At 44.8% G+C, this 25,144-nt stretch overlaps 1 protein-coding gene across 1 annotated transcript in view; it reads right to left on the minus strand.

Moving 5' to 3' along the window:
• The window catches only part of Adcy8 (adenylate cyclase 8), a gene marked incomplete at its 5' end in the record, with an annotated part of 218,698 nt that overhangs the window by 119,951 nt on the left and 73,603 nt on the right, over window positions 1-25,144 (minus strand). Inside the window, 3 exons of the mRNA XM_019210479.2 lie at window positions 1,898-2,025; window positions 9,863-9,974; window positions 14,480-14,610. Coding sequence (XP_019066024.1) covers window positions 1,898-2,025; window positions 9,863-9,974; window positions 14,480-14,610 — 371 coding nt within the window. The remainder of the gene's footprint in view (window positions 1-1,897; window positions 2,026-9,862; window positions 9,975-14,479; window positions 14,611-25,144) is intronic.

Genomic DNA, 25,144 nt, shown 5'->3' on the forward strand with positions numbered 1-25,144 from the left:
AGAGTGGCAACTCTGAGCCATTTGCAAAAAAGTCTTGTCTAATTCCTGAGCTCCTGTTCATTTCTCTGTTCCGCGCTCTTTTGTTAACTAAAAGAACTAATACTGGACCTCAAGTCTCCTACATTATAATTAAGGAGCTGTTTGGGTATTAATAGACTCTGACTCATACAGTTAAAAAGTATGTTACCAAACTGTCTTATCCTTAAGAAGTAAAAGCAGTACTTAAACTAACAAAGGAAAATGTCCTTGAATTATTTCAGTTTATCTAAGTTTTACTTCTCACTGTACAACTCCAAAACTAGAAAGGACACCTTAAATTGAATATAAGGATAAGATCCTTTCTACAAAGAGAAACTATGATGCTCAAAGTATCTTAAAACATTTTGAAAATAGTTGATTATTTCTTTTGCAATGTAATCTCTGCAGCATATCTTCTGCTTAAGATCAAGACATAAATATGGAATGCCTATGGAAAGACTTATTATTTAAATTTGACTCTTAAGTGGTTTTAGATTACTACTTTTTCAGAACTGATAGAGACTTCATAGTTGCCTCATCTGATTTCTTCACTTTGTAGAGAATCAATCCAAATGGTGTCCCGATAGTCAATAATGGGCAAAGATTCCTGGGAAACAAGGTCAGAGGCTCATTACCAGGTGCTCAACAAAGCATTCTTTCCAGAAGATTGTCTTTCCTCAAGTGTCTTTTAGACTATCTCTGGGGGAATATGAGTTTCTCTAATCAATTTCCTTTGGTAAAATAAAGTTGTCTATGGAAATCTTTCACTATAAAATAAGTAGGATTCTGCAATAAGACATCCCAATCTGTGAAGTTACATTTGGAGAAAGCATCTATTTACTCTGATGTTTGCCTCTGGTGCTTTGATTCCACCATGAAGAACTCTTGCTGCAAATGCAGTATTTTTCAAGGTTGGCTGAATATCTGGCACACAAGAAGAGCTTCCAAAATGCCTGTAGTGTGCACCATGGACAAATTAAGTAGCAATTTGGGGGGGTTCATACAAGTACCGATAACACACAAACACACATGCACACACATATATCAAAATAAAGACATTTCTGCAACTATTTCAGAATTCTGAGAGGATTTCTGATTGCACTGAGTTTGTGTCCTAAAACCATACACAGTATAGTTCCAAGTGTTCAACTCCAATAATGCCCAATGTGCTGACAAATGTCAAAAGCATCTGAAGCACACCCGTAAAGCCTCTTAATGATTTCCTGTTGGCTTTAAGATAAAATGCAAACCTTTAACACAGCTGATAAGGCCTAGCCAATAGTCTATTTGTCACCACCCACTCCACCCTAGGCTTCACCAGATGCCATTGTAGCATATCCTGATTTCTGCATGTTTGTCTTCTCTACAAAGTTTTCCACTCTACTCCCCAGATGCTGCAGATGCCTACTCATATTTCAGGAAAACAACTTAGACATTTCTACCCTGAAAGCCTTCCACAGCACACCTGATTGAATTAACTGTTTCTCCTCTACTCTCCGCAATTGCATGGAGTCTATTTATCACAGAGCATACTGTACTGCTTTGAAATGGTCTATGCATTATTCATCTTTTCCTCTACACTGTACCTCTGAGGGTGAGGAATATGCCTGACATATTTCTTACTGTATCCCCCAAAGATATTTGTAATTACAAACTTGTGCCACAGTTAATTGAAAATGCAGTGTAGTTAGAAAATAATGAAGCAAATAGGTCAGTTGATTTCTATGAGAGAACTAATAGGAACATAGCTTTTGTGAAATCAGTTAAAGGGCTCTGCTTTTCACCATGTACCACAAACACCACAAGGATAGATGGGGTTGTGTCTTTCTTGTCATGCACATTTGAGGCCCCGGGTGGTATGGAGGATATCACAAACTACCTGATGGTTTTGATCATGCTGAGGCCCATTTCAACGCAGCAGTGGGCATGGTCCTGCCGGGGCTCAGGAAGTCCAGAAACACAGTAGTAACAGTCCCCTAGGATTTTAATGCGAAGACAGTGATGCTCCTGGAAGGAACAGAGTGAAAGAACAGGAGGATAAGTTCTTCAGAAAGTGCAGGGAATGATTCCAGCAGGGTCAGGCCATCTGTACCTTTATCAGGAGAACCCACTTTATGTACTTCTACTACTGCTATGATTTGGATCTGAAATGCTCAATCTTGGGATGTGGAGAAAACTTTAAGATAGGGATGCCGGGGATTTAGCTCAGTGGTTCTGGCACCTGTCTTGTAAGCGCAAGGGCCTGAGTTCAATCCCTTTGAACTTTGGTAACATACGTTTTAACTGTATGAGTCAGAGTCTATTAAAAAAAAAAGCTGCTAGGAGGGGAGAAGCTTGCTCTACCATATGCTCACTCCCTGTCTTCATGTGCTGCCTTGCCTGGTGCCCAAAAGCAGAGGGGGCCAACCCATGACGGACTGAACTTCCAACACTGTGAGACAAAGTAAACCTTTTCTCTCCTTATAAGTTGTGTCCGGAGTTTTGTTATAATGAGGGAAACTAAATAATAAAGTTAATGTCAGTTGTGGTGGAGCTGAGTGGGCTTGGAGATGCCTTCTCCATCTGAAGTCCCAGGCAGGATCTGACTCTGTAACTCCATGGGCAGGGCATCTCTTTGAGAAATTAGGATCCCAGAGTAAGAGAAGGGGATGCTAATAGAAAGGGGCCAACTCCGAAGATGGCCTAGTTGACATCTGTGAAGTGCCAAGGAATAGACCACTGTGTCGATTTCTTAATCTTGTTGGGCGTTCAGGTGACAAATGGATAATACCACCTTCCTGAGAAAGAGAATAAATATCATACAGGGGAAAGCCTCAGAACTAGCTTTGGTACTTCTCTGTCTGTATTACCTTTCAGGAATTTTGCCATCCTTATTGAGTGGGCTCAGATGCACTCTTCAGGACTCTGATAGCATGCTCAGTTACCCTAGGATTATTTTCAAGAGCCTGGGGTTCTTGTCTACTGGTTACTTTAGTGCACCTAATTTTGCAAAAGCACTGATGATGGGCTCTGATAAATAGGAGAAGCACAAAGCCTCCAGTTGTTCTTTCTGTGGTCCCTAGAGCACTATGGCTAGGACAAAATGTAGAGAGTACCTTGTCCAGTGGTGGTGTCAGTGCCAAGGTTTTTGGGTCCATAGGATCATTATTAAGGAAAAAAATCAGGGGTCCTGAGGAACTGTCATAAGGCATAATTTTCTAAAACAATTTTGCCAGACTATGAAGAAAATCTATCAACAAACACCAAAAACCAATAATATAAATACTATCTGCCAGCTCCATCACTTTGTAAAAGCAGGGACTTACTTAACAACAGCAAACAAGTAGAAAGATATAAATGTTAGAAAATTTGCCTTTCCTCTATCACTTCTTAAAGTGAGAATCAGTGTTCTAATTCCTTAATCTAACACTTGTGGGTCAGACCCCTGAGTGGGGAAGGAAGGGGTTGGTGGGGTCATCTGCGAATGGTCTTTTGGGGCACAGCCTGGTGTAAGTGATTCATGCTGAGGGGAGAGTGGGGCTGCGAAGGTCAGGTGCATAGCTCTGCCTCCCTGGTGACTAAGGGAAGAAATGAGGAAAAAAGTTTTAGCAAAAATGCTCTGGTGTAAAAATCAGACATCTGTATCCTACTCAGATTTACCAGCTGTTTGACCTTGTAGAGCCCCCAAAGCCAATGACATGTGAGATTCAGTCCCCCATGTGACAAGTGCCAAAATAAGCCACCTCGTTCTGTGTACAACCACAGACAAAGTGTGGCTGCCACTTGGCCCTGACAATGACAGCTGACACCCAGAAGTAGCCTTCTCCTTGTCTTTTCCCTCTGAGCCTAGCAAGAAAGCCTTGAACAGGCTGGGGATTTGGCTCAATGGTTCTGCCGCCTGCCTTGCAAGTGTAAGGACCCAAGTTCAATTCCCAGCACCAAAAACAAACAAACAAACAAAAACAAAACAAAACCAAAAAAAGCCTTGAACAATGAAGGACAAGTGGACATCATGCTTTTTTATGGCTGGGAAAATCCCAGGGTGAGAGATACAGAAACTTCCTGTACCGAAGATGCGCTGGCTCAAAGTCACCACCACTAAGTAACTTTCCAGAAAAACTGCTGTAAAAACATTTTGGAAGAATCCAAGTGGGGAAAGGAGCTAATACTAGGTACATACCATGTGCCAGGCTGTGTGCGAAATACACTGCCTCTATTTCACTTGTCATGTGCCATGGTACAGATGGGGAACTATTAGCCTACAAAGGTGAAGGTCACAGCAGGTTGGAGGCAGAAGTGAATTCAAATCCACGCGCCTGTCTGCGTTATTATCTTTCTCTACAAAGCTGCAAGAATCATAGCAAAATCCAGAATGGTTGGTCACCTCTTTCATGTGTTTTGAAAGAAAATTATATAAGATGATTTATCACCCATCTGTAGTAGGCACCAAATAATGAGGTGAAGATGTTCATGTCTAGGGTCCATTTTTTTCTTAGAAATGAAAGGTGAAGCTGGTAGCCTCCTTCAAAAATCTATGGGCTCCAAATAAATTGGATCCATCCATCATCTCTCTATGCATGTGTATACATATGCACATATATATGTGTCATATATTTTGTGTGCAATATAAAATGCATGTAGTATACACAATATGTTTCCTATACATGACCACAGAGATGGAAATATCCACATATTTATATGTATGTACATATATGTGTGTGTATTTATGAGAAAGATCTAGCTTTGTATCTGTCAAGTGCTGTCAATTTGCAGACGTATTTTTCTTTTCACATCTTATGAGCTGTCAGATGACTTAACAGAATTCTCCAAGTATCTTTTTTCTACCAGAAATTGCTTTGAAAAGTCCTTGTTAAGGAAGCCGAGCTGCTTTGGACACTATGTTTAAAAAGCAAAATAGAGTGAAGGTCTTCTTGCAAACTTTATCAAGTTAGTTTATTATAATTCTTTTCCCATGATCTTGATGACTTTGATATAATAAAAATCTTGGAAAATCCAAGGAATTTATTAAACCATATGTGTAAATAATAGGTAAAACAGGGAGATAGGCACCAAGTTATCAAAGATGGCTATATTTTTGGGAGGTGTTTAGAAGTACACGGTTGTATGCTTTCTGTATTATGTACATCGTTTAATGTTTGAATTTTATATAATGAACAAGTACATATAAGTATTTATATAATAAACAGGAAAAATCAGTAAAAACTGAAAAGAGAAAATACTCTTAAAGCAAAATCACTAGTGCCACTAATGTACTTTAAAAATTAAGTTAAAGCTCATAACAAATCTTACAGTATTTTTGTCTAAATACAATTGCACAAGTAGCACATGATTTCATTGTCCAGTAAAATTTAAACTGCAGATAGGGTTAAAGGGCCCTTGGGCAACAACACCTTGTGGGACGCAGGCCCTGGAAGCCCAGTGTCCTATCCTTCCCCAGAGGCTGGGGATTCATACTCACATGGTCATACTCATGTACTCTCTTTCCTCCCCTTTAGCCATAAATTTATCATACCATGTTTACAGATCTGGAAGAAGCTTTTGTATGCAACAATATGTCATAAAATGTTTCTGTTCATATACAGGAAACTTTCTAATTTGTCCATTAACTCACCATAGTGTTTGCTCTTTTTTGTTAAAAATAGAGGTTGAGGGTTGAGGATTTGGCTCAGTAGTTCCACTACCTGTCTTGCAAGTACAAGGGCCAGAGTTCAATCCCGGGTATCACACACACACACACTCGTGCGTGCACGCACACACACACACACAAATTGAGGTTGTTTCTAGTTTTGACAGATATTTAAGAAACTTAGGATGTAATGATGCCAATAGTAGAACAAGTGATATGTTCTTTGTTTTAAGTCCTTTATTATTTATGTAGCAATTTGGATGAAGATGGAATAGGTGGAGACTCGCTTAGTAAAAAGAGGTAAAATAACTAGAGTTGCCAGTTTTTAAGGGCACTGACAAGTGTAAAAAGTGCTCTGTGCCAAGTAATTTGGGCCATGAGGCACTGAAGAGTTCAGCTGAACCAAGAGGACCTTTAACAAAGGACTTTGAAGTTATCCCTGCCCCTTAATAATGCAGTGAATAAATGCTACTGTGAGATGGATTTTCTCTGAACTCTCTCTAGTGGGAATCTATAGCAAAGATCAGGACCAGGCAACTAGGGAGCATTATAGAACTATAGAATTTGGGTGTTTTAAAAAAGTAATTAGAAAATCAAGTCCAATACCCCTTTCATACAAAAGCAGAGCATGTAATTCAGTTGATTAAGTGACTTGCCTAAGATCAGGGACAGAAAGTGGTAAGGGAGGTGTTCTCATTCCAAAGGGAGTAGAAGTGTTTTCACTTGCAGCATGTCTCAGACTTGTCCAAGTGGGCACTGAGGTATTTTGGATTGCAGTGTGGCAAGAGAACGAGGGTGCTCTGGGAGGGACTGAGAGTACATGAGCAGTGTCCTTATTCTGAGTTAGCTTGTGCCAAGATACTCCACACACATTATTTAATTTATCCTTCCTTTCAATTCTGATAGCGAGGCAGGAGGCTGGGGCATGGCTAAGACCGGGGGAAAGTAGGCATAACCTGTGATATTGTTACAAAATTCCAGGATGCATGCCCAGAAGAGGTCCCAAAGCCTTGCACATGGACCTCTTGTGAGAATTCCAGTGGGTTTTTCATCAGATGGCCAAGACCTGACTCCAGCCTCAGGAGTGGGAGACACAAAAAGGGACACTCGCCATGGAGCTCTGGTTCACAGCAGCCCAGCCTCACACTGTAGGGTACACTTCTTTCCCTACCTTTACTTGGCGCAAACTTTCTCTGCAAAGCCTCTTTCTTATCCTTCCTTTCAAGGATGTACAACTTTGCTACTGTTCATGCCTGTCTTGACTGGTTCTTTGCTTAGGACAGAAGAAACCTAGAAACCATCTCTAGAAAGAGACTCCAGCAGCCCCAATCCCAGGAAGAATAGGAAACAGAGACATAGAGGAGACATCTTGCCAAGGCACACGTCTAACCCATACTGCAGTCTGCTGGTCACAAAGCCTCTCTGCTGTCCCTTAGCATGCAGCATGGCGAAGGGTTAGGAAGAAGCACCTGCCCTCTGTTACCCTGGGTTGAGCCTACTGATGGTTCTGGGTTGATTTATTATTTCTTTGAGCCCCGGTCATTCATTCCGTAAAATGGGAACGATAAAGAGCTCACCTTATAGCTTGCTGCAAGAACGAAATGAGGCAATCCAGGGAAAGCATTCAGCACAGGGCACCACATCCACCAGGTAGTTTTCACCAATGTTTCATATTTTTATCAAAATCAGTAGTAAGTCTCCTATATCATATCTATGCTTAATTTATATGCACTTTTCCCTTAAAAATCTCTTAGTTTGACTCATGCCTGAGATGACAGCCTTTAGCTCCTTGCACCCATTGCTACTTGGCCAGTTGTGTTCTCCGATGTTGTTTCGCCTCCCCAGCACATCTGGGCTCACCAGGGTGAAAAGCTCAGGCTAAGAGCAAAGCCTACATGCCTCAGAGTACACCCTGCCCTGCAAGAGTTGTCCCTCTTGTCTTCTTCATGCTCATGTCTCAGCAGAGCCTCCGGTGCCCTTTATGCTCTAGAAATTTTGAGCTTTTTCCAGATCCCCAGACAAGAATCATGTTTTCATGTGTCTTTGTTCCTTTTTACCAAGTCTCAGCCTAAAAGGCACTTGTCTAATCTGATGCCAGGAATACTTCTGCTATCCTCCAAGACACAGCTTGCTTGTGGCTCCTTCTCTAATGCCTCTGGACCACTGTTCCACCACAGGCATTGATGGCTCCTTCTTTGTCCATCAGGATATCTGTATTTATGATAGCTTCCACCACAATGCTGCAATTTTTAGAGTTGCCTCTTTTTCCTTAAGAAACTAAGAGCTTCCTGAGCACAGGGATGGGTTTTGTTTTCCCAGAATGTGGTTTGGAGCCCAGCAAACAGTGAACGCTCAAAAATGTTGGTGGTGGGATAAATTGGGTTAAATTTTACTTCACTACTCTGTCTCTGGGTCAGTGGGGTTTACTGTGACCTCAGAAACTGAACTTGATTGACCCTTTGTTGAAGGGAATTTCTGGGTTGTCTTTGTATCTTTGAGCAAAAATATTCAGAACCATAACAAGACATGGAGCAAACATATACAAAACTGTCACTAAACATATCAGATGCAACACTGAAAAGAACTGCTATCCATGCTTTTTCCAAAATGCCTGGTCTTTGAGTGAACCCCACCTCTCCTATGAAGAAGAGGCCTCAGTTTCTTATCTCCTCTCCTTCTATGCCAGGGTCTTATCTAATATTGCCTGGCAGTTACAACTTCACTGCAGGGTTCTTGGCTGGGACCTCATCTCTACCCTTTTTATCATGCCCTGTTCCCTACAGAAATCTCTTTTGGTTTCTCCACATATCCAAAATATGTTTTTATTATCTTGTTTGACCCTCTTCACAAGATATCCTTCCCTAATTTCTTCACCTGCCTGAATGGCTATGTGTATAGACCATGTACAATAAAAATTTCTTATTTGAAAAATGTGTACAATCATGCAACCATCACAGTCTGATACAAAGCATCCATATCACTCCCCAAATCACCCTGCACTGTGCTCCTTTCCTATAAACCCATTCAGCTTCATCCAGAACTCCTAGTAACTGCTTATCTGTCTTCTGCCTCTGTAATTTTACCTACAACAGAATGTCTTATAAATATCTACTTTTGTACCCTGTGTCTTTTGCTCTGCACATTGCAATTGAGATGCCCTGATGCTGCAGGTATCGGCAGATCATTGTTTTATTGTCAAACAGTTGCCCATTGCATTTATTTAGCCCATTTTTAAGATTTGGTTTCAGTGTCATTTTCCCCAATAGGTTGTCTCTGACCCAAGGGATGTGGGTGGCCCTGGCGTTTCCAAGTCACTCAGGCTCAACTCTGTTGTAGCACATGCAGCGCTGTGCACTAACTACCTATAGACACAGCCCTGACCAGACTGACTTTTAGGAATGCAGGTGTGTTTTCACCATTGTCAAATTCCCAACATACAGCACCTGGCAGGTGCTCTTGTGCAAGTGTGAATGGCTCTCCCTTGAAGTGAGGTGACCTTCAAATAGTACACTTACCTAAAAAAGACTTTTGGCTTGATACAGTCTTAATCTCTACCATCCCTATTTAAGCCCAGAGCCTACTATATTCCTACTTGAACCTAGAGCCCACTCTAAAACACAGTGTGACAGTACTATTCCTCCATGACTTGTGACTTCAGGACAATGAAGTGTGCTTTGATAGCTGATGTCCAACCCCTTGTGTCTGTTTTCTAGCTTAGCTCTCTCATCAAGCCAGCTAAAAACTGAAGGTGGTGTCTTGCTGGCTAAAAACAAAGCTTGCAAGTTAAGTCAAGCAAAATAGTGGTGGGATGGTCGAGCAGATAACTGATTCTCGAGAACAGGCAAACTCACTGCATATGATGGGACTGGCTAGAAACCCTGGGCAGCCGCCCTTGCTGGGCCAGTACCAGGCTGCAGCTGGATGGCAGCTGGCCATATGCAGGGGCTCTAATAACAGGGGAGTAGAAAGCAGATAGAAAAGACTGGTTTGATCATCATTCAACCAGCTGTCTCTCAACTGGGACAACGAATCTGACAAACCTCCCATCCAAGACCAATAAATAACTAACATCAGGCCTCGGAATATGAGGGGGTCAGGCGTCCACGCCCTCAGCGAGTATGCAAAACAGTAAATGGTACTGATGATGAAGGCTGAGTCTTCTCTTTACTAATTCCACTTGCAATCCCTGCAAAGGAGTCGGAATTAAATTCAACTCACGTGGGCCAGTCGATCAAATCTGGCAAAGAGCTCGTTCAGCATCCTGACCAGCTCCTGAGCGGATAAGGTTGTAGAGAGGTTGGTAAATCCTTTAACATCTGCGAAAAGAATACTGAACAGCAGGGAAGGGAACAGGGGTGAAAGAAAGCATATTAATATTTCAATCCATTCCAGAGATGCATCAACTCCATCCAAACGAATCAACTGTCTGTGGTCTGAGATTTTAGTTCTTCCTGCAATGGAAGTCAGGAACAACATCTCAGGATTTCCCAAGTGTGTCAGCAGGGAGTGTCCACCCTGGAGATCAGGGGAACACAGAGAAACCGAAAGCCTTTTGTCTTGTGTAGGGCTGTGGAGCATAGGTAATGCAGACCACCCCAAAGGGAACTTGGTCACCCTGAACAGGACAATCTGTTGAGAAAAGCGACTTAACTATGACTTGTTTCCCTATTTTTGAAACGAATGGCAATATAGGTGCTGTGAATACAGCAAAACAGATGCAGGGGGTGGAAGGAGAACACAGAAGCTCATCATATGGAGCCTAAGGACAAGTACCCTTCCCCCAGTGGCAGGCAAAGGAAATTGGGATTTCTCAAATGTGACGGGGCAAGGCAGAGACGGGAGACTTCAGGCAGAAGCGTTGATTATCTAAAACTTGCAGGTTTTCTTAGGATTTCAGTGAGGTGAGGTCTGACTTCCTGGCTATGGTTTGGCATGAGGGAAGGAGGAATTCTCAAAGTCTTCTAAAAACCTAGCCTTCGCCAGATCTGGTGGCGTACACCTGTCTTCCCAGCACACTGGGAGGATGAGGCAGGAGGATTCTGAGTTCAGGGCAATTTAGGGAGACCCTGTCTCAAAATAAAAAATGAAAAAGACTGGGAAGAGAACACAGTAGCCTGAAGTTCAACCCCAAGTACAACAAACAAAATAGAACAGAACAGGACACTTGGCACCGTAGCAGCCTGGTCTGCATTCTTCGGTCCACAGGGCAGGGACAGTCCTCTCCATTCTGGAGCTGAGGAAACCGTGCCTCCGAGAGGCGCGATTTGCCCATATCCTGTTGGCGACATGAGGCAGACCTGGCATGGTCCACAGAAGGGGCTGCTCCCTCTCCTTACCGTGCCACCTCAGAAAGCTCTGAAAGGAGGGATGGGACCCCGCAGCATGCAGTTTTAATCATTTCCATGTTTCATCCTCCCTGAAACTTGAAAGGTCTGCTTTCTGCATCTGTGTCTCCATATACCCTGCACTTGCTCCCAAGCGCAGCTTTGTTTCCTCTTGCTGCCTATTAAAGTCTTCCTGTTTTTTCATGGTCTCACTCACATGCCAACGCTACTTTTATGGAGATTTCCCCAAACATAGCTGTCAGCCCCACCCCTAGTCCCTGCCTGGCCCTGCCCTCTCCATGATGGTGCTTAGCGACAGCACAGCCACCTCTGGCTAAGTGAGCCCCAACTATTAGCTAAGGAACAAGAGGAAGGCCACCTGTGGATCCCACATGCCCAGCACAGTCAGCCTCACCATGTGCTTCCTGAATTCAGTCAATGGAAAACACTGGGAATTAAGTCCTCCTCCCTCCAAGCATGGGCCTGATCACCACTGACCTCCCCTGGGGATTGGATTGTGGCACTTCGGAGTCTAAATGCCTCACCCAGGCCTGCGCATCACACCAGCCTCCACAAAGCCCAGCTTCCTCTGTGCATACCCAAAGGGCAGGGGCAGAGCCCACTGGTCATCCTGCTACCCCAGGGCTCCCGGTCAGTGGCTCTCTGGACTCTGGGCATAAACTTATAGCCTGCTGATGGGACTCAAGCACACCCTTTACTGATGAGGGCAATGGATTCTAAGACGTGATTAAGACAGAAATGTACAGGGAGGTACTTTTCAGGGAAAGGTCATCAAAGAAACAAACACACGGACTAAAAAGAGCAACCGAGGAGAAAGAATGCAGGGGGCGGGTTGCCATGAAGAGGATGACAGGGTTGGAAAAAATTTTTTAAATGCTCCAAACATTGCAGTGGGTTTGCTTCGGGGGCTGGGGAGGGGGCGTAGCAGCTGGTCTGTCTTTGTTCTAAGGACCATCTCCCTCCCTCTGCTTGTTTTCCTTGTCTCTGGTCTTATTTTAGCACCTCTCAGCCTCCTGGTGGCCAGAGAAGCCCCCCCAGCCCTGCTGAAGTCCCTCTTCCTCTGCTCAGAGCCAAGAGCCCTGAGTCCTGGGCATCTTGCCACCGCTGCTCAGAGCAGAGCCAGAGAAGCCCGGGCAGGGGAGAGGGGGCTCCGCACAGATCCTTCTCCCCTGGAAACTGTGATCAGCGCTTAGAGCATTGGCAATGTCAGGCAGGAAGCTAAAATCTTCATTTAGAGTGGTGTGAACTTCTGGAAAAGGATCTTAGTGGAATAAATGGGTGTGTCTGGAGGCCACAGAAGTCCCTGGAGCCTTTCTGGGTGGACAGATTGGCAAAGGTGACCAGCACAGGAAAGCAAAGCAAACGTGCTGTTTTTCGAACTTGAGACTCCCCAGTGTGATGGTGTGGCTGTGCTTTTATATTTTTTTAAAGTAGTTATTTTTCTTCCCTCTTTCCCCATGGTGACAGGCACTTTCATGGGTCACCTATTGTTTTATTTATTCATACTTATGTAATTCATGTACATTATCTATTTATATATAACACATTCATGTATTTTCTCCCAGAAGGTCCATTCAGTTTGTGCTCTCTGGACCTGCCCTCATCTTGCAAAGCCACATTGCCACCAGAAGGGAGCATGGGAGCCACGTGCCCGCATGTGCCTTGACTGCCTTCACTTGAGCTGATTCCTATGTTCAGAATTCAGGTCTTTGTTTTTTGTTTTTGTTTTTGTTTTTTTCCCCCTACTCGGCTGACTTTCTCTCAGAGGAGGCCAATGAAAATCACCTCTTCCAGGAAGACTTCTCTGTACAACCTTCTCCCTCCTGCCTGCCCCACCTTCACCTCTTTTTATGTTCAGCTGTCAGTCTTTGCCTGCGTACTGCCGGCAGTGGAACTCCACACTGTGCTGATTCAGGGGAATGCTGTTCTGGAATTGGTACTGATGAGTTCCTACTTTCTGTAGGCTCCGGAGGGCACCTCTTACCAGAGTTACTTTTTAACCAGACCACTCTGTTGAAAAACGCCAAAATCATGATGCCTACTGGACATCATGTGGCCTGCGTCCCTTCACATAGACTGTGTAGAGATGCCAATGGGAGTTATCTTTCCCTCCTCCCAAAGTTGGGAAGAAAAGAAAGAAGGGGTTAAGCTTGTCATTTTTTAGAGCTGATATTTGGGAAATTTCTGCCTCGTGATATTTGCTGGGAGGGAAACACAATTATACTGTATAAACTGGCAATGCCAGGCTCTTGCTCTCCTGGCTCTTCTAGAAAAGGACAAGGCTCGGCCAGTCAGACACCTCTGCGCAGAGTTTAACATGAGCAGCACTAAGGCCAAATCAGAAACCCCAGTTTCTGCTGGTACAGCTGTAGTGGGGTGTACCCCCAGGGAATAAGGTTGGGAACACAGAGATGGACTGTTGAGTCCCAGGGCCCTCGCTGGCCTGGTGTGCTGGTGCAGCTTCGGCTATTTGTTTGGCTCTGTAGTGTGTTGGCTTCTTTTCAGCCCCATTCCCCAGCCTGCTTCTCCACCTTTCCCAAGTTAATCCATCAGCTGTCACATAGCCTATCAATATATTTCTTTAAAATCAGCTATCATTGGATTCTTTTGTTAGAAACTAAGAAACATGTCTGAACATGATCTCTAGTATACCTATCTCTCTAGATGCTTAAATCTGTATTTTGTATATATCTTCACTCATATAATCTACATAAAAACTTGCAAGGTGGCTGTAAAAACACTTAATTTATAAAGAGGGACCCTGAGATTCAGGTACGAAAGTTGCCCAAGGTCATACTCAGTAATCAGACATAATTAGGGTTCTAAAGCTGGTCTAGCTCACTATGGTGTCCACCTTTGGATTTTAAGTGTGCTCCAAGTAGAGTGTAGTTCTAGACACGTAGAAGTCAGTGATGAACAGATGGACTGATAGATGGGTGGGTGATGTGTAGATGGATGCGTGTGTGGACGGATGGCTGTGCGGACAGAAGGATGGACAAATGGGTAGAAGGGTGAATGAATGGTTAAATGAGACAGTGGCTGAATGGTAGGTGGGTGGGTGGGTGGTGGTGGATATATATAAGGGGTAGGTGTGGATGGATGGATGGCTAATCACATGCTTGCAAAGAAAAGGTCTTATTGTGTTGTTTTAAAGACAATATCAGAAATACAAAGAGGAGATCTATCTATGTGATTACATCGGAAACCTCCATACCGCATTTTAGGATTATCTTTCCGATCATAATCTAAAAGGCTTTTGTTTTGCCTGTTAACAATGTGAGGGAGGCCATCCTAGTGTAGGGGACCAGGCAGTAGGTCAAGCAGCAAATACACTTTAATTTGCCGGCATTCTTATTTGGCCTTAATTTGGAAACGGAGAACTCTCTGCTGAATCGTCACCAGCGAATGGAGTAAGCCACCGAATGAGGAAGGGCGCTGACACCCAGGTGGGCACGCGCGGGTCGGCAGGGGGCTGGGCGGCGATCCTCACCTGACGTTCTCGTAGCGGTGGATGTAGATGCGGTGGAACTGGTGCTGCAAGTGTTCGTCCTCCACGTTGGCCATGTCGTTGATCATTTCTAGGACGACGAACCGGGGCAGCACAGACAACACAAGCCGCTCCTGGAAGAAGCCACGGGGGGGGAACAGACTCGTTAAGCCCTTGGGACTCTGGCGGAGGGTGAAGTGTGTAGAGGTCATGGAACACACAGCTGAATCTCCTGAGGACATTCTCTGACCATGACCACAATCTCTTGAGTATTAGGATTCGTGAAGCAGTGGCTTGGTGCTGGGTGTACCGTGGGAATTACAGGAATGTGGCTCTTACTGCCAAGGAGCTGATATTCTAACGAGGGAAACAGATATCTAACATTACACATCCAGGCACATGCCTATACATTGACAAGATGTGATGAGTGCCATGTAAGATCAAAGTATAATAAGAGTATAATAGTTTACGGCATGATTCAAATCAAGAATTAAAAATAATCTTTATTTGGACTTGATGTTTCTGAAACCTTCTAATGAACCAGCACTGTGATAGGACAAAGAAAAGCCCCCAAAAAAGGAAGTGGTAAGTGCAAATGTCCTGAGGCAGAAGGGGGGGGCAACAGTATGCCACAAGAGAGGGATGTGATGACAAGTGATGAGAAAGGAGACATAGTTTGATCTCACAGCATAAAATGGTTGCATCTAATTTCAACTATAACTGGAAGACATTCGGTGGTGCTTTGCCCAAGAATGACAAACTGACTTATATTGTAAGTTTACTCTGACTACAGTTTGGAAAATGGATTGCATGGAGGGAGCTGTTTTGTTTTAGATACCAATGATTCCCCCCGAAGTCCTGTGTTCAGCGGGGGAGCTTGTGGGAATGCGCTAGTCGTTGATGGATTAGTCACGCGTGAGCTCATAGTGGAAGGTGCAGGTGTGAGGCGGGCCGGTTTAGAAGAGGCAGCCATGGGGTGTGGCCTGGAAAGCGTCTTCCTGTCCCGGGCTCCTCCCTTCTCTCTCTTTCCTTGGCAGCCATGACTGGGCCACTCTCCTTCACCACGCCCTGCTGCCCTGCTGTTTCTCCCGGGACCCTGCCAACCGCGGACTGAAGCCTCTGAAAACAGAAAGCCGAAATAAACCTCCCCACCTTTCAGTGCTGGGCACCACGGATTCGGTCGTGGTGATGGGAAAGCTGATCTCACAGGCAGAGGCCGGCTGAGGAATTCCCGCAGTGGCTCTGCTGAGGTATGGCGAAGAAAAGACCTAGCACTGGCAACCACAGAGATGGCAGGGGAGATGGAGGCGGTGCCCCCGGGGCTGGATGCCGAGTGTGGTGGATGGGGAGCGGGTGCAACAGCTATGGAGCTGGGGAACGTGGGGGAGACACTGGCTTGTGAGACACGAACTCTGTCAGAGATGAGAGGAAGCGAAACACATGGAGCTTGGAGGTGGGCACAGGATAATATTTTTTCTATCGTGATCACTGCCCCATGTAGAAGTGAAGTAGCTGGTTCACTAGCAACAGGAACTAAAGCTTAGAAAGTCCCTGCATTACGGAAGCCAAGCGAAAGTCTGGCCTCTGATGTGTAATTTGCTACAGGGTCGAACTGAGCTAAGACAGATCGCTCCAGTGCCGTCGCTTCTCAGGTCCTCATAGCTGTGTATGGATCTTCGATATCGTCACCACCCATTTTCTCACAAAACTGAGGAAGTCAGCGCAAAGCCATTGTTATTTAATAGACAGACTGAGTCCGGAAGAGACAAGCGATTTGCACAGCCGAGCATCAGAACGGGACCCTTTATCTTATTGCTCCTAGCTAGGACTTTTGGATGGGAAAAGCCTGGAGTTGGACGGGTGCTGCCCCATCACATAACAGAAATACAGTGTCACCTCTCTGTGCCTTGGTTTCCTACTTTGGCAGGATGCAATGACATCATCTACTTCATGAGATTACTGTGAAAATTCAAGGAAATAAAACATGTGGGGGACCTGGCATTCCTCCCTCCGTCTTTTCTCCTGAATTCTGCCTCTCATGCAAAGGGCTGTAGTAACGAAGAGCTCACCAAGGGCCATATGATGGCACCTTTTTCTTTCTTGGAAGCTCTCCCATGGAGGGGATGAGAGGCGTAGTTCTTGCAATTGCCAGAATATCATGTCCCTTCGAGGGTCATTCACCCCATTTGTCAGTTTCCCAGGTGTTTATGGCCTCCTTGGTCCCACTGCCGCTGCGCCGCTGGGGGAAGGGGGAGGGAGGTATAGTTCAGGCAAAAGGGGAATTTCGTTTCCGTGGTTCAAGCTGGATTTACCATGGGGAAATTCCCTACTTGAAGTTTCCTTTGCTCAGCAGGTCCAGGTCTGTCCTGCCTCATGTGCCTGGACACAGCCGAGCCTGCCTGCTAACAAATATCAGACTCTGTAACCAATAAACGCATGTCAGATGCGCCTTATCTGTAATCCCCCTCCCCCTGCCAAAGAACATATCCTTTGCTGAGTGCCGGATGGGGCCAGTCCCCAGAGTGGGATGTAGACTGGTCCACTGGCGTTAAATAAAGCTTCACTTTGTCTCCGAGGTTCCTGGTGTGCTTTCCATCCTCCCGGACTAGTGGCAATGAGCTATATCAATTGAGCGGAAAGTTTTAGGGGCACCACCTGCAGCACTGTGGGCTCCATGTGTGACGCAGGCAAAGGGGCCGGAAAGTAGGGTTCATACACTCCTGGGACCCTCTGGTCAGTTGGTAAAAGTGTTGATTTGCAAATTAAGCTTTTACCAGCACTGCATTAGGGATGGCACCTATGAACTGGCGTGACAGAAAAAAGGAGGCTGTACATTCAGAAGCCAGGGGCACAGAGAATTAGCTTTCCTGTATCAGTTAGCTTTCCTGTTTCTGGGCCAGTATTGCACCCAGTATCCACAACTCCAGGGGCAATGGTCAGAGTTTTTAAAATCTCCTAAGGGGTTTGGATACCAGGGTGTACTGAGAACTGCCGGCTTCTTCTGTGTCATGGGCTACTGGGTGCATGACTCTCAAATTCTACTGTAACTCTGCAAAAGAGGTATTTGCAGAAAAGACCAAACACAGAGTTTTAGTATACTGATCACCTAGATTATAAATAGCAAAAGAGTCAATCCAAATTCTCCAAGTGAGTCATTTCTCCTATACCACCTCTACACCTTACTAGATGTATTCTAATCCCCAGTCATCTGATTCTCAAGGCTCTTTAAGAATAAGCCTAAATTAAGGCAGTGGATGTGCTACCCTAGGATGGGGCTATAGTGTATAATGAGACCTCAGAGAAAGAAAGGGTCCTCTTCAGTAAGGGAAGTGGGGGAGAAATTTCTGAATGAGGGTCCCTGAAAACTGGGTGAGGTGTCAAGCATCTCTTTATTATGTTCATTTATTCACTCAACTGGTAAATATTTAAGAAGAATATCCTATGCACCATCCTGGCTGTAGGCATAGGAGGAATATCAAGAAAAAGACAGGCAGGATCTCACAGGGAGGTTGTACAGTTCGAAGTCAAGCAGTCCCATGGATGGAGGGACTTACTCAGCCTCACTGGCCTCTGTTTTTGTGGCTTGGAGTTCGCCCACTGTGACCACTGATTTGGGCAGCATCACATATAATCTGCTCTAGTGGCCACAACGCTAAGGTGGGGACATCTCAGTGTAGATTAATAAATGAGAAAACTGAAGCTCAGAGAAGTAAAATAACTTCTCAAGATGTACAGCAGAGAAGGGCCAGAGTCTGGGTTTGTCGGACTCCAGAGCGTGCTGGAGGCTGACTTTCATCTTCCCAAAGAATCTCTTTCTGCAAATATCGCTCAAAGACCAATTCTCCAAAGTGCAGAATCTAATTGCCATCGAAGTTAGAAGAGCATGAAAGTGTCTACAGTTAAACAAAGCGTCCTCGTGGTGCTTGATGATTACTTAGTTTATTTCTTAATGCAAAGAAACACAGATCAAACAGGATAGTAAAGGAAGTCAATGTTAATATGAAGTGATGCCCTGAAACTTCTGTGGCCATACATTCTGGAAAGTAAAAGAAATTTGTAATGAGAAATTAAGGATATTTGCAACTATGTCCCCATGGCGTATCGTTTTTTGTGGAACTCAGCTGCTACAGAGATGTAGAGATTCTGCGTTGTGTCTCTTGGCGTGAAGAAATGTCGCAGAAGCAGTTTATCAAAAGCAGTTTGTCCTGTACTACAAATATAAAACGGTGCATCCAGATGATGTAGAAAGCAATCCAGGCTGCACTAACTAGGACGAGGTGTATGTGTGCCCAGGCTGGCGTGCTGCTGCCTTCCGTGTGTCCAAGTGCAGGTCTAGAGGAAGCAATGGTGATGCCTCGGGTCTTATTTCCTGATAGCTTTGCTTTTTGCTTCACGTGGCCCCATAGTTTCTTATATTTTACAACAAGACCATATTTTTACCCAGAACCAATAAAATAGTCTCGTTTCCAAAAAGCACGATTTGTCTGAAATGATACCCGTGAAATGTGACAGTTGTGTCTTGCAATGCGACAGGGCAGCTCTGTTTCACTCTTTGGCTGACCCTGTCTTCTCCCTCGACCCCAGATCACTGTGGCGTCCCAGGCAGTGCTGTCCATCCCGTGTCCTCTGTGCTACCTGGGTCATGGAATATTTGTCCTGCTGAGGTGAGGGTGTGTTTGCATTGTATGAGCTGCTGGGGCTTTGGCTTTCTCCCTTGCGATCTCCCCTCATTAGCACACACGCGCTACTTACTGTTCTTTACATTTTAGAACAAATCTCCTCTCGTTGGTGGAGAGGATTAGCCATTCCCTCCCATGTCATATTCTTCTGTGTGGTTTCTCTCACAGAAATTCCTACATCAAGTGACGCAAGTCTGTTTATGTGCCAGTTGGTAAACTAAGCTCTTTGAGCTTATCTTTTTATATGCAAGGCTCAAGCATAATGTCTTACATAAAGAGACCTCAATGGGTGTACAAATAATGAATGAACAAGCCCCTGGCCTGAAGATGGAATGCTGGAACAGATCAAGTGGGCTTGTGAAGAACCACTAACCTCAAACAATGATATCCTCGTACCCTACAGGGTTTTGAATCTCGGCGGATTTCGATTTTCCGAGCTGAACTTGAAAATTCTGAAACAGTTACTAGAAACAGCTCAAGGGTTACATGGATGCCCCTTACTGTTTTGCAAGAGCAGAGGCTACAGCTTGCTTGCAGGGGAGGCAGTGGGTGCCTCTCCAGAGACCTCACCTGGGGCAGTGGGGGAAGGGGCAAAGGACTGCTTTGGGAGTGACAGCATCCCCTGGGAGCACCTGGGAGCTCCACTGAGCTCACAGAAGTGTGTGAACAGGTCTGTTTATTCATAACTGATGATTTATAAGCCTGTGGGTGGCAAAAACAGCCATTTCAAGAGACTAAAACACCCAGTTGTCATTGCTGCTAGTGGAATAAATGCGAAATCATACATGCTCAGTTTTTGAAGTCTTTGGGCCAGGGGCACCTACCTCTTTATCAAGGCCCCCCACTATTCACAGAGTGGCTGCACACCCCTGCTGCCCACTTCATGTGCTCTGTAGTGCTTGATTTATTTATTTTTCCTTGACCCTCATCAATGTTTAATTTTCAATAGATCTTATTTCTCTTTCAAAAGGAATCTGTCTATCCCATGTAGGTGTAAGCTCCATGAGGGCACACATATCTCTTTTCCCTCTACCCTTCTTTTTTTTTTTTTTTTGGTACTGGAGATTGAACCTCATACCCAGCCCCTAGGTGCTTTTTAAATTTTTGTTTTTGTTTTTGAGACAGGTTCTTGCTATGTCACTCAGTTGCCCAGGTCGGGTGTAATCTCGCCATCTTCCTGTCTCAGCCGCCCAGGTGCTGGGATTACGAGCTTGTCCCACTGCATCTGACTATCCTTTTGTCTCTATAGTTCAGTGTAATAAAAGACTCAGCACCTGTTAGGTCTCTGCTGTGTATATGATTTCTACAGTGAATGAATTTGACTTTGCCCTTTCTAAATATAATCATTATTAAGCTAAAAGTAATAGTTGTTAAGTAAAATATACAGTTTTGTAGAGTTATCCAACCTTTATATGATTCATTATTAAAATGCCACTCCACGTTAAAGTATATTTTGACACAATTTGAAAAGATTTATGAAAGATTTCACTAACCCGTCCCTTCTCTACCTTGGATTTAGTGACTATAAAGCAGATCTGTTGGCAGCAAAATGGATCCTGATGGTTTTCTGCATTAAAGGCAAAACGGGTGGGTGTAGAGGTGCAATTCACTTTTTTGTTCAACCCTTTTTTCTTTTCTAAAAAATGTATCTTTGTGTGAAATTCATTTAAAAAATAAAGTAGCTATAAAACTAGAATGTACAATTCCCATCACAACTTTCTGACAGGGTACACACGGTCTGTCTGCAAGTGTGGAGAGAGTACGGTGGGAGAACGCCGTGTCTGTGGAGGGTGGTGGGAGACACAGACATTAAATAAACTGAGCTCAGAGGTAATCAGATAACTTCATCTGCACTCATGAGTGAGGGACACATGAGGCCCTGCAGTCCACAGAGAGGGAAGTGACACAGAGGAGCTGTCAGCAGGGCAAGTGTCTGTGTGCGTGTGTGCACGAGAGTGTGTTTGTGTGTGCAGGTGGGTATAAAACAGAGTCTTAGAGGACGGACAGCATGTGCAAGGTCCAGGTAAAAAAGAAGGCACAGTATTGTGAGAAACCCTAAGAAGCACTGTGAAGAGAGGCCAGGAGAGGAGCGTGGTGAGGGGTTGGAGGCCCACAGGGCCCAGATCAGTCTGCACCATAAAAATAATGATGAGCATCAGAAGTGTTTTGGATGACACCCAAGGTGGGATCAAATTTGGTATTTTTCAACCTCATTCCAAATACAATATAAGAAAAAGCAGATTCAATGAGAAGTATGGACAGAGGGAAAAATGAAGGGCATTAGATGGTTAATGTACTAGTCCAGGTGAGAGAGAGCAGCTGCGGCTAAACTCATGGCAGTGGGGTGGAGAAACATCATGCAGAGGAGGAATATTGTGGAGACTTGTATGAGGGCCTGGGATACTAAGGAGACTTCTGGATTTGTTGAGGATGGTGCTCTGAGTCCAGCCAAAAGGACTTCTCAGAGGAAGAAGTTAAGATTTACTCTGTAGTGAAGACTGAAAATGACCGATAGGGATGTGGATGTACTGCTCAGCTTCCCTTCTTTGGTCGCTGACAGAAACCCCCAAGGCACTGCGCTGCCGTCACTCCTGATGAATGAAACGCCGAAGAAAATAACACCTATTTACCAGTCCCCCTTGGACCACCACCACGAAGCAAACCAAGGCCTGTTGTCTAAATTTCAGCTGCAGGGCGAGGAAAGGTGTCCACATCCAGCTGTGTCCAGGTGGGAACGAAGCCAGAGAAAGTGCTTGTCCGGCCCGGAGAATGGGAGGAGTGTGGATGGGCCAGTACAAGAAGTTGCGTCAGACTGAACACAGACACAGAATTCAAGAAGGGGAGAGGTGAAATTCTGTGAACCACTTCCGATTGGGCAGTGGCCCACGAGTGAATGAGTGGGAACCAGCAAAAGGTCAGGCTGGGTCTTGTGTGATTATGTCATTAGCGTCTTTAAAGGCCCCAGGCGGGCCCTTCCCTGAGGACTGATGACATGGCTCTGATTTGAAGGTGCTGTGGTTCCTTCTTCTGTTCAGATCACTTCCTGAATTTAAACCTGGTTGTACTTAGGAGGAATGGCAAACTCCTTTTACTTGCCGACCAGTTTCACGTTCCTGTTGCTTCTTACCATACTCTCCCTGCTTCTCACTCTTGCCTGGCAGCATAACATTGTGATTCCACTTCCTCCGGACTGTGGTTGAGTCGCCTTTTCCCTCGACCTCCCCACTTTCAGTGCTCTCCTCACATGCTTGGTTGTTTGCTTCTCACACGAGACCGTGTTTTGAAGACAGTGCTTCTGTTCACCTTGGGATCCTTAGCAACTTTCACATTGTGAGAAAGTAGCAGCTACTAAGGTAGTACCTCCTGAACAAACAAATTAACACAGCAGTGACTGTATCCAGCTCATGGCTGCATCCTCCATGGTGGTCATTACTGTCCCTGGTGTGCAATGCTCAAGAATTATTTGTTAAATAGAGTGTTTAAATGGCAACATTCATTCAGTCCTCAAATGTCAGGTCATCAATGCTTTCATGGGAGGTTTTGAACATAAAATTTTCATAGCAAAGTTTTCCTGCCCCCAGGCATGCCAGCCTCCAGCCCTTTGTGCTGCTGGCAAGCAGCCCAAGTCCTCCCTCTGTAAAGCATTTTTTGCAAGCCAATGGGAGTTTGTCTGGAGTCTGCTTCTGAAAGCCCTTTTTCAACACTTTTGTTTCCCTTGGATTTGTTTGCTGCTTGAGAAACATCATTCAGATCCCCCCAAAAAACAATCTGAAAGAAAATGGGGAAAGTTGGCCCTTTAATAGGATTCCCAGCTCCCACTGTGGTACAGTGTGTGCTTTCCTGGCCTTGAGGATGAGAAGTACAAGAATCTCTCCTGGAGCCAGGCTGGCTCTGGCCTTTGCACTCACTTTTTGCACATTTTTCCATTTGCTTGAAAAGAGGCCCTGGACTAGAGGTTCCATTTGACCCAGCCATCCCTCTGCTGGGTATCTTTCTAAAAGAATTAAAAGAATCACATCACAGTGATATATGTGCACCTTTGTTTATAGCGGCACAGTTTGTAATAGCTAAAACTTGGAAACAGCCCATTTGCCCATCCGTTGGAAACTGGATAAAGAAGATGTGGTTTTTCTATAAAATGGAATACTACTCAGCCATAAAGAATGAGAAATTAGATTCATTCATAGGAAAATGGATACATATTGAGGATATATCCTAAGTGAAATAAATAAGTCACACATGTGTAAATGCCTCATAGTTTCTCTGGTGTGAATAAACTATAATAGTACATAAGATCCTAGTGATATAATTGACAATATGAAATAGGAAGAAAAGGTAAAGGTACAAGATCCCAATAATGAATGTAACTGTACTGTATACCTAAAAAGTACCAATAAACTCAATGAGGAAAAAAGAAAAGAGGCCCTGGGCAGATTGAAAGGCCCTCAGCAGCTCCTGTCTAATTCCCCTCTGCTTTCACATAACATCCTCTATTCAGGGCTTGGAAATGTTTCAGGGGTAACAATTGCTGTAGCTCACTGGGAGGGGAAGTCCAGGTGAAACCAGGGAGGGGTTTTGGGGCTTTATTTCATGCAAATGATTACAGTGAAGCAGAGAAAGGGAGCTGGCCTGGCAGCCCTGTGGTGATGCAGGAGGGACTCTGGGCTCCTGTGGAGTTGCTGTGCTTCAGAATGGCATCGGGAAGAACTCCCAGGCTCTCCTGCAGTGCTAACCTCAGTCAAGGTCAAGGCATTGGGGAGACTCTGATGGTGGCCTTAGGGATGATAAAATACTGCTCACATACTATGTAGCACACCAAGAGCTTCACATCCATTGTCTAGTGGAAAGCTCGCTTGAGCCACAGTTGCTGCCTCATCCAGTTTGGGATATGAATATACTAAGTATCAAAATGTTTAAGTTGGGCAGTCGATGTACTTACTGAGTGCTCTGGAAAGACCTAAACCCATGTTCTCTTTCTCTCTGAAACTTGGATCTGATTCATACATTTGATCATATATTTACTGAGCCAATGAGTGAGTAGCTGACACAGTGCTAGACATGGAGATCATCAGAAAACATAACCAGTTCCTCTCATAGAATTAACGTTCTTGAGGTAACTGACAGAGGAAGGTGCACGTTGGGGAGAGCTGGTAAGAGCTGTTGCTGTGACTGAATGACCAATAAGATTCCTCAAGGAGGCTGAGACTGGAAGGAACCTCTCCTATGAAAAATCTAGGGAGGCATGTTTCCAACTCAAGGCAATAGCAAGTACTGAGGCCATGCTACTGTGCCTCGCATTTAATGCAATTATTCATTCACCTAATTTTATTGAGATTCTATTCTAGACAAGATAGTATGTTTGACATAATAAATATAGCAGTGAACCAGGCAGGTGGGGTCCTGTGGGCTCACGGGCTGAGATCTGGGATGATAAGGACAGGTGACAGTCAGGACATCAGAGAGCTCCAGCAAAGGAGGCTGGGAGTATCTTGCCAAGCACTGTGACTCAGTAGCAGATCCTTGCTGAAACTGTGAGCAGTTAAACCAGACTCAGAGGGCAGGCAATTATGTCAGTACCAGATAAGGTGATTACAAAAAAGGTGGAGAAGACAGGCTTTTGTGTAATTTGTCATCCAGACTCAGGGTGAAGACAGAGACCAAGTGGCCATGAAGATCCTTAGATATCTGCACATTTGGCCTCAGAAATAGGGCTGTGCTTATCGCCAGAGGAAGGATTTGTCACCTCTGTGTCTAAAACCATACAATTATTTAGGTCAGTTATGCATTCTTCTGACCGTCCTGGGTCTGAACACAGGCTGCCTTCTGTACCTAGCATGCTGAGGAGACATCACTTCTGTAAAGCTCCCTGCATCCTTCTATACCAGGCAGACCTGCCTCCTTCCGCCCCAGGGAAACAAGCCAGCCTCTCCGAACTGGCCTCTGTACCACTGCACTGTGGGAGAAGCCCTGCTGGCTGACCTCTGCTTGA

Source organism: Fukomys damarensis, unplaced genomic scaffold (genome assembly GCF_012274545.1).
Source record: "Fukomys damarensis isolate Sample0158 unplaced genomic scaffold, DMR_v1.0_HiC HiC_scaffold_5, whole genome shotgun sequence".
NCBI classification, from domain to species: Eukaryota; Metazoa; Chordata; class Mammalia; order Rodentia; family Bathyergidae; genus Fukomys; species Fukomys damarensis.